Source organism: Chenopodium album, chromosome 4 (genome assembly GCF_948465745.1).
Source record: "Chenopodium album chromosome 4, dcCheAlbu1.1, whole genome shotgun sequence".
Lineage (NCBI taxonomy): Eukaryota > Viridiplantae > Streptophyta > Magnoliopsida > Caryophyllales > Amaranthaceae > Chenopodium > Chenopodium album.
The window spans coordinates 8,608,024-8,616,838 of NC_137837.1; the positions used below are offsets into that span (position 1 = coordinate 8,608,024).

The 8,815-nt window shown below is 29.6% G+C and overlaps 1 protein-coding gene across 1 annotated transcript; it reads right to left on the bottom strand.

Annotated features, from left to right (window-relative positions):
• Window positions 1-1,345: 1,345 nt before the first annotated feature.
• Window positions 1,346-3,966, bottom strand: LOC145626604 (histidine-containing phosphotransfer protein 1-like). Its single transcript, XM_081679061.1, has 6 exons — window positions 3,858-3,966; window positions 3,626-3,756; window positions 3,449-3,517; window positions 2,040-2,111; window positions 1,854-1,926; window positions 1,346-1,634 (listed from the first exon to the last, which is right to left on the bottom strand). Exons 1-6 carry the CDS (start codon window positions 3,921-3,923, stop codon window positions 1,578-1,580), a joined length of 468 nt encoding a protein of 155 aa, XP_081535187.1. The 5' UTR covers window positions 3,924-3,966; the 3' UTR covers window positions 1,346-1,577.
• Between the last annotated feature and the right edge of the window lie 4,849 nt (window positions 3,967-8,815).

Here is an 8,815-nt window from a genome sequence, read left to right on the forward strand (position 1 = left end):
TAGTTGTTTTCAAAACAGAGGCTATAATTGGTAGTTGTTGACAAAATTTCCCTTTATTTATTCAAAAAATTTTGTATACATCCGATTTACACTAATATTAGTGTACATCAAGCAGTATAAGGGTAACTTTTAGCTAATTTTAAGGTAACTTTTTGTCTTTTTTTGGGTAACTTTAAACACAATATAATTTTTATATAAATCAACAATAAGAAAAATTTTATAAAGGTAATTTAATTACATTCAATCACTAATAATTGATTTTTAGTCATTTAAAATGTGATTCTTTACTAATAAAGCGTAGATAATTTTTATTTGAATTGGGTTACTTTAACGCATATTGGGGTAACTTTTATTCATTTCAGGGGTATTTTAATCACTTTAGGTTATCTTGATAATGGATGTACAATAATTATTGTACTCCCGATTTTTGTTAAAAGTTTGTGTTATTTATTTTGTATTAAATATTGAAAAAATATTTTTGTCAAAGTTCATTTCCTTTCAAATAAGTATTTCAAATGAAACAAACACAAAAGAACGGAAAGAATATGATATTTCATGAGTTGACCATTTTATTTTTTTTTATTTTCACTTCAAAACGAATTCTTTTTTTATGAAAGTAACACCCAAAAACGTTGAATGATTAAAAGGGTTATTTTATGTGTTGAAGATACGATTATAAAAGTAAGCGCTAAAAGATTATAAATTAGAGGGTATACTCCAAGAATCAAGCTGAGAATATACCCAAATTAGTGGTACATCGCACAGTTGAAGACTTTAAAACAAATGGCAAAAATGCAAAATATAGACTAAGTTACTATTACTCTTAATTAAATAATGACATTTTTTATTTTCCATACTATTTTGATATTTGCCCCAACTTTTCGCAACAGTGGTATACCATAAAAACAACGTTGCGTTTTCAGAGACAGTAACTCTGACTTTCCTTGTTTTTATTTAAAAGATAAAATTAATAAATTTATATAGATAAAATTTATAAATAAATACTTAAAATTTTGAATTAAAAATAGTATAAAAACCACACATTATTATTTACGTAGAATTAAATAAGTAATAAAATGTATTTAAATTACTTTTCAAAAAAAAATGTATTTAAATTATAATTAATTAATTTTACATTGAAAAAAAAAAATCATTTCGAAAGTAAAAGAAGTTACATAAATTCATCATATTTTGGAAATCAACTTTCAGTTAATAACCTAAAAAATCAAGTGAAGATTGAATATGCTGCAGAAAAAATAAATCAAAATAACCTATTTTACTACTACCAAATAAAATCACAAAGATATCAATATAAAAAATATATATATATATATGTAGACCAAAATATAACAAAAATAAAATAGAGCATGCATGCATAAAGATTAATAATTGTCTTACAAAGGTTGATAAGAAAACCTTAAAATTAAAGGAAAATATTAAAGATAGTACTATATTGTCTATTTTATTTAATATAAAGAGCAAAACACCAAAAGACTTCTTCTACCCTCCAACCTCCAATTGATCAGCAACCACCACGCCTGCATGAATCACGATGTTGCTGATGATCTACGACACTTCTAATAACCCGCTGGCTTTGGAACTATGCCTCCGGCTGCTCGAATCTGCTGCTCCAGCTACACATTCATAAGCACAAATTATTAGTACGTCACAATAATAAGTTTATTGATCTCTAGACCCTTTTATGGATATGATCGACTTGATGAGCTAAAAAGTTTAATTAATTATAAGTGTCTGGTTAATAATTTTGTACATTATTACTTGATCACGAATTAAAGCATCGTGTTAATCAGTTAAACGTATGTAATTTAAGAGTAATGAAAATTTCTACTCACAATAAGTAAGGCCTCCAGCTTGAGCTTCACCAATGCAAATGCATTGCTTGTTTGTTCCCAACAGTTAAAGCACCTATATATAATAAAGTGTTTTTAATAAAATGAAGTCATTAAATATTTTTAGAACTATATAATATAAATATATAAAGTGATAATGCGTATAAAAATAGATAGTATTAAGCATACCCTTCAACGTCTTGCTCTTTGCAGCAAGCTACAAATGCATTACATGCATTCAGCACACAGATTGCACCGATGCTGCATTATCATAAGTAGGCCAAAAAAAAAAAAAAAAATTGTTAGTTGTTGTAATTATAATTAATTAAGAGAAAATTTTCAATTACTTGCAAACGTTTTAATTTCTTCATTATTAGTCAAATAGTTGTATCCATTTTTTTTGGAAAAAAAAATAATAATAATAATTACAAAAAAAAATTAAAAAAAAAAAAAATCTGTTTATGGTAACCGGCAAGAACAACAAAGTGTGTGTCATATGTGAGCGTTAAAGCTCAATGGTCAAAACATTTTGTTTAAGGGCAAATATTCACGTACTTAAAAACCTCAATGAAAAAATATATAGTGGTTTGGACTTTGGAATGATATCCGACATGTCCGAATGAAATCTCATAATCTAAATTCTTGTAAAATGATAATTGACACGTCGGAATCAAATCTTGTAATTCTCAATTATTGTTGAAACAAAATTTAATATAACCTCAAAAGAGATATGTGGGAATTAAATTTCGTAATCATTAGTCTATATCAATCAATGTATAATATTCAACATGTCAAAATTAAACTTCGTAATCCTCAATTACTATTGAAGCAAAATATCATACAAACAAATCTCCTAATTCAAATTTTAGAGGAATGAAAACCGACACATCATAAATTATTAAACCTCGTAATCCCCAATTATTCTTGAAACAAAATTTAATACTGACTCAAAAAGAGAGATTTAATGTCGGAATTTAATTTTGTAATCTATAGTCTTGTGGAAATATTCCCAACATGTCGGAATTAAATCTTATAATCCTCAGTTGCTCTAGAAACAAAATCTATTATGTACAAGCAAAAGTTTTCTTTTTTTTTTTTTTTTTGGACAGACAAACAAAGGGTTGCTAACCACTTAATAAGTAAAAAAGAACTCAACTTGAATAACGGAAGTATTTATTTATTTATTTTCACTAACACCCTTTTATTCCCTCAACTCTAATCCTTTCATCAAACTATATACTACCTCCGGTCAAAATTACTCGCAACTTTGGAATATTTTATATCTCACAAATAATACACCAAAGTTGCGAGTAATTTGGATCGGAGGTAGAACATGTAAATATTAAAATTTTATCTTGAGTCAAAAAAAAAAAGTATTAAAATTTTATATTTAAAAAAAATTTGTCAAAGCAACTACTAACAAGTAGATAAAAGTAATAAGTTGTAAAAAAAAATTATAATAAAAATAAAACCCAGATTCTCTGAATGTTGTCAGATTATACATTATGATTTACTTCATTAGCAATCAATTACACTCTTAATCAACAATTAATATCAACATTAACAACCATTTTCAAATAATGAGAAAGATTAATTACCTTGAACTGCTTCCCTTTATATTATGGAGAGTCTTATCAAGCTTCACAAAGTCCACATGTTGCTGTTGCCTGCATAATTTCATCCATTCATTAATTTAAACACATAAAATTAATTAATTAAATTTTAATTTATCACACTTAAAAAAAAAAATTAATTAAAGAGAGAGAAAAACTAACAGATCCAAAGCCAAGCTATGGATGAGTTTTGGCATATCTCCAAGATAACAACGCAGAATTTCTGATAAAAATTTGGGGTTGGAATTATCTTGCATATTTTGGATACGATTGAATTGATCATCCATAATCCCCTGTTTTTACAAGAAAATAAAAACAGAGGTTAATTAATAAGAAGCTTAATTAGAGAGAGAAACATGATTTAATTAATAACGTTAATTACAATAATTAGTACCTGAGCAATCAAAGAGATGGCATACTCAGCATATTTGTTCTGCAATTCAACAACTTTAGTATTCATTTTTTTTTCACGAAAATTTCTCTCTCTAAAAATAAAAGAAGAATGAAAAATGAGAATTATTTTTGTTGTAATTTTTATGAGAAGGGGTTATTCATTTATATAGTAGTAGAATTGATAATTGTATGTATGTATAATGTGACATATGAATTATGTAGTCAATTAGTCAAAGAAGAACACATTAATTAGGGGGAGTTACTATTGTTTGGAGTTTAATTTTTTGTGGTGTAATAATCGTGTCATTTGGCTAAGAATGCTTTTATTTTGTGTTTTGAGTCACATGGTAATGAACTAATGACCACATTTTGAATAACGCCAATTATTTTACGGAGTACGTATTAGGTTAAATACGGAGTAGTACGGAGTATGTTAGTTACGAAATACGGTATATCGTTGTAAATTAAAGTAATTCAAAATTAGCTAATAAAACTTACCTTATTATTGGGTGGTGTGTCGTGTGTAGTAAATTTGTTCGTTTTATATCTAATGCACGCACCAAAAAGTTTTTTTTTTGTTTTTCAAGTATAACTGATATATGTATGTTTGGTTTTGTTATATTTAACCTATTTTGTCAACATTGAAGTATCACTAAGGATTTGATACCAATATTAGTAGGATTTCATAATCTTCAATTGATTTTGTTGGTAAATATGAAACATATCAGGAGAGATTATCCTTCATGGTGAAATGAAGTACAAGCTATGTTTGGAAGATAATGTTTTCGGGTTAGGTACAGGTCGTGCTGGGTATACATAAGTTTGGTTAGTTGATAGGTCGATAGTAGAAAATAAACAATTTTAACTTTTGATCACGCTAGTTCGGATTAATCGATTTCAATTTAGGTTTTTTAGTCATCTAATGTCAAGTAAAGTTAGGTTTCAAATTAGATCTACTCGATTCAAGTCGATCCTAAGTTATCTACGAGTTTGACTTCGAGCTTAGTTTCAATTAACCTAGTCGAGTTCAATTTCAATTCCACTTAACCATTGAACAATTGAAGTAAAATTGGTAGATTCCTTACTGTACATTATCATGCGAAGAAGGAAATGGTGAGAAGTAAGGCCCCCACCAAAGCAGTTTAGGCCTTAATTTTTTTTGGCCCATGTTTTTCATTCCAACTCACATGATAGTGCACGTAAAACATTCCATTTGTAAAACTAAAAAGATTTTCTACTTGCATTGTTTTCATGACAACATTTATTTGTCTCTCTTCTATCAGATATCTGTTTTTCCTCTTCTTGAGAAAAAATAAATACTTGTACTAATTACTTTAAGAATAAAATACTCACAAACGTTATTTTATATTTTTATTGTGCACTCGTAGGTACATATTTATATAAATTATAAAATTATTGTGTTAACTGAACTAATTTATTGTCAAAATGCACATTCATATTTTTTAAAAATGTGATAGAATTCGTGTCGCTAAAATTCATACTAGATCCGCCTATGATATTGTAACTTTGTAAGAATCTTCACCAAATCCAAAAGTAATAATTTGATATGAATTATCAAATTACCGCCTTTGTTAGATGACTTGAAATCACGGTTATAAGTAAGATTAATACAATATTTCTTTTTTTTTTTTTTTTTCTTGTGCTTGGTCTATTTGGTGTAACAATTCTAATCATTAACGCAATAGTAATAAAATTTTGCTAGCTATATATATTCTAGTCTAATTTTTTTTAGTAGATATTTCCTACACTTATATAGTCATATATATATAACAATAATAGATATAATATTACAAGTTAGAATTTCACTACTTTAAAATAATACGAATACAATTTATTTCTTATTTGTGTGAATATAAAATGGACACATTTTTAAAAAAGTATTAACAATTTTTTAATGCCTTATATTTTAAGTATCCACTCTATTCTATTTTTAACAACCTACTCATACTTTGTTTACTCCACACTATCTCACTCACCAATCAACTTTCCTCAGAATATACCGTAATTAGATAAAGTCATCAAAAGAAAACAGGAGAAAGTAAGATTCAAATGCATGAAAACACCCTTTTTCACTTCTTTAACTTTGATCACGTACTACTACTACAACTACTGCTCTTTCAAAAACTAGTTTAATTTTATGTTTTGTTCAATCAATCAACTACATGAATTAATTATGATTTGCTTGCTTTGCTAATAAATTAAGGTACTACAATATCCTTTGTAGTATAATAGACTTATGTTAGACATATGAGACATCGGAAAATATATGTGTGATATATTTTCCGTAGATATTATTTAAGAGAATAATATATTTAGGTTTATTTTATGTTAAAGATATTATTTAGAGAATATATCTTCAGGATTTATGATTATGGTAGTATATCTTTTAGGAATATTGTTTCCTATCTTATAAGCATAGGTTTTGTATAAATACTCTACCTATCGATGAATAATAAAAAAGTCATTCCATTTTCTTCTCCCTAATTTGTTATGGTATCAAGAGCAGGTTAAATCTTGGGACCGTTCACAAAAATTTCCCCCCTACCGGTGGGTTAGAAAGTTAAACCCACCATTGGGATTCATATAATTTGCTTCCGCTGTGTTAATACTCTTTGAAATTTCTATTCTTTAATTTGAATTATTTTTGGTTAGTGGAGTATGTGAGTTAGTTTTCTCCGTAATACATCTCCAATAGACTAATAGAGATAAGAAAAGCCACATTTGGCACAATATGAAAAAGAGGAAAAGGAAAAAAAAGTTTTCGGCTTTGTTGTGTCGTGAGACAAGATATATTTGGCTCTCCTTGTGCCGTGAGACAAGGTTTGTGAGTTGATTCGAGCATGATTTTACTCCTTTGGATTTGAGTGTGGTTTACTCTGAAAAACCAATAAAAGATTTGAGTGTGGTTTACTCTGAAAGACTAAGAGATTTGAGTGTGGTTTACTCTGAAAGACCAATAAAAGATTTAAGTATGGTTTACTCTGAAAAACCAATATTTGATTGGAGCTCGGTTTTGCTCTGGAAAAACCAAAAAATTGATATATTTACAGGTTCGAAAAGAATGATGTTCCTGTTTGATGGATGACAGATGAGTTCGAAAAGATGAACGTTCTCATCATTGAAGTAAAAAAATTTTGAAGGCGACATCACAAGAGTGCATCTCGGCTTCAACAAAAGAAGAATTTCCAATCGCAACGTTCGTGTTACTGCCGTTACGATTGCGGGAGGGTGTTAGACATATGAGATATCGAAAAATATATGTGTGATATATTTTCCATAGATATCATTTTAGAGAATAATATATTTAGGTTTATTTTATGTTAAAGATATTATTTAGAGAATATATCTTTAGGATTTATGATTATGGTCGTATATCTTTTAGGAATATTGTTTCCTATCTTATGAGCGTAGGTTTTGTATAAATATTCTACTTATCGATGAATAATAAACAAGCCATTCCATTCTCTTCTCCCTAATTTGTCAACTTAACATTCAAGCGCGAAATAACCTTTGTAGCCTTTGTATTTCAGTACATGCATGCAATGACAATGTAAAAGTAGAGCTATCAATTCGGGTAAACGGGTCGGGTTTTGGTCGGGTAAGAGTGGATCAGGTCAACTCAGGTCGAGTTAATTCAGATTAATTCCATAATCTATGCGGGTCGGGTTTGGGTTAGGTCATGCTTGAATCGGGTCACATCGGATCATACTTCTTATCGGGTTTGCGTCGGGTTTAGGTCGGGTTAATAACAAATCGGAATACTTTCGGGTCGGGTGAACAATAGGTCGGATTTAATTGGGTTTTCACGGGTTAAAACGAGTTAGGGTAATTCTCGGATTCGAGTCATGTTCGGTTCTAGTCAATAGTTTGCGGGTTAGAATCAGGTCGGGTTATTAGTCGGGTTCGATTCAAGTCAATAATTTGCGGATTATAATCAGGTTGGCTCATTTTCAAGTCAGGTCATTCTCGGATTCGGTTCAAGTCAATAATTCGCGGATTATAATCAGGTTGGGTCATTTCCAAGTCGGGTCATTCTTGGATTCAAGTCGGGTTATGTTCAAGTCAATAATTTGCAGGTTACAATCAGATCGGGTCATTTCCAAGTCAGGTCATATTCGGGTTCAAATAACTATAAATAGATAATTATCATTTTTATCAAGCTAATTATTTCCTTTGACTATAATATATATGGAAATATACTAGGGAACTATAGTCTATAATTTAGGAAGATAATTATCTCCTTTGACCATACAACAAATATATACTATATTTAACTCTTAAATTTGAGGATGATGCTCCTTTCTTTTGCTGGCCTGGACCGACTTGGTCTCCCTAGACAAAATGCTTTGATCAACAATAATAAGGTGGTCTAAATTGCATTTAAGGTGATTTGAAATCGGGTCAGGAACAATTTGGGTTGAATTTAGGTCGTGTCAATAACAAGTCGTGTTAATTTCGAGTCGGGTTAGTAACAAATCGGGTTGAATTTTTGGGTCGGGTAAGTAATAGGTCTGGTAAAATTCGGGTCGGGTCAATAACAAGTTGGGTTGAATTTGGGTCAGGTCAATAACAAGTCGGGTAGATTTCGGGTGGGTTTATAACACGTTGGGTTAAATTCAGGTCGGGTTAGGAACGAGTCGGATTGAATTCAGGTCAGGTTAGTAACAAGCCGGGTTAAATTTGGGTTTTGACGAGTTAAAACGGGTTTGGGTCAATTTCGGTTCAAGTCAGGTTTGGTGCAAGTTAATTAAATTGGTCGTTGTAAGCCGGTAATTTGGTGCAAGTTGTAAACCGGTAAATTGGTCGCCGTTTAAAAACAAATTGGATGGTTCCACACACCCAATTGGACTCCCAGAGGGTATTAGAGACCATGGTAAACATTTCGGCAATTATTATTTCCGGGTGAAAAAAAGTATAAAAATTCCAAAATTAAAGGCT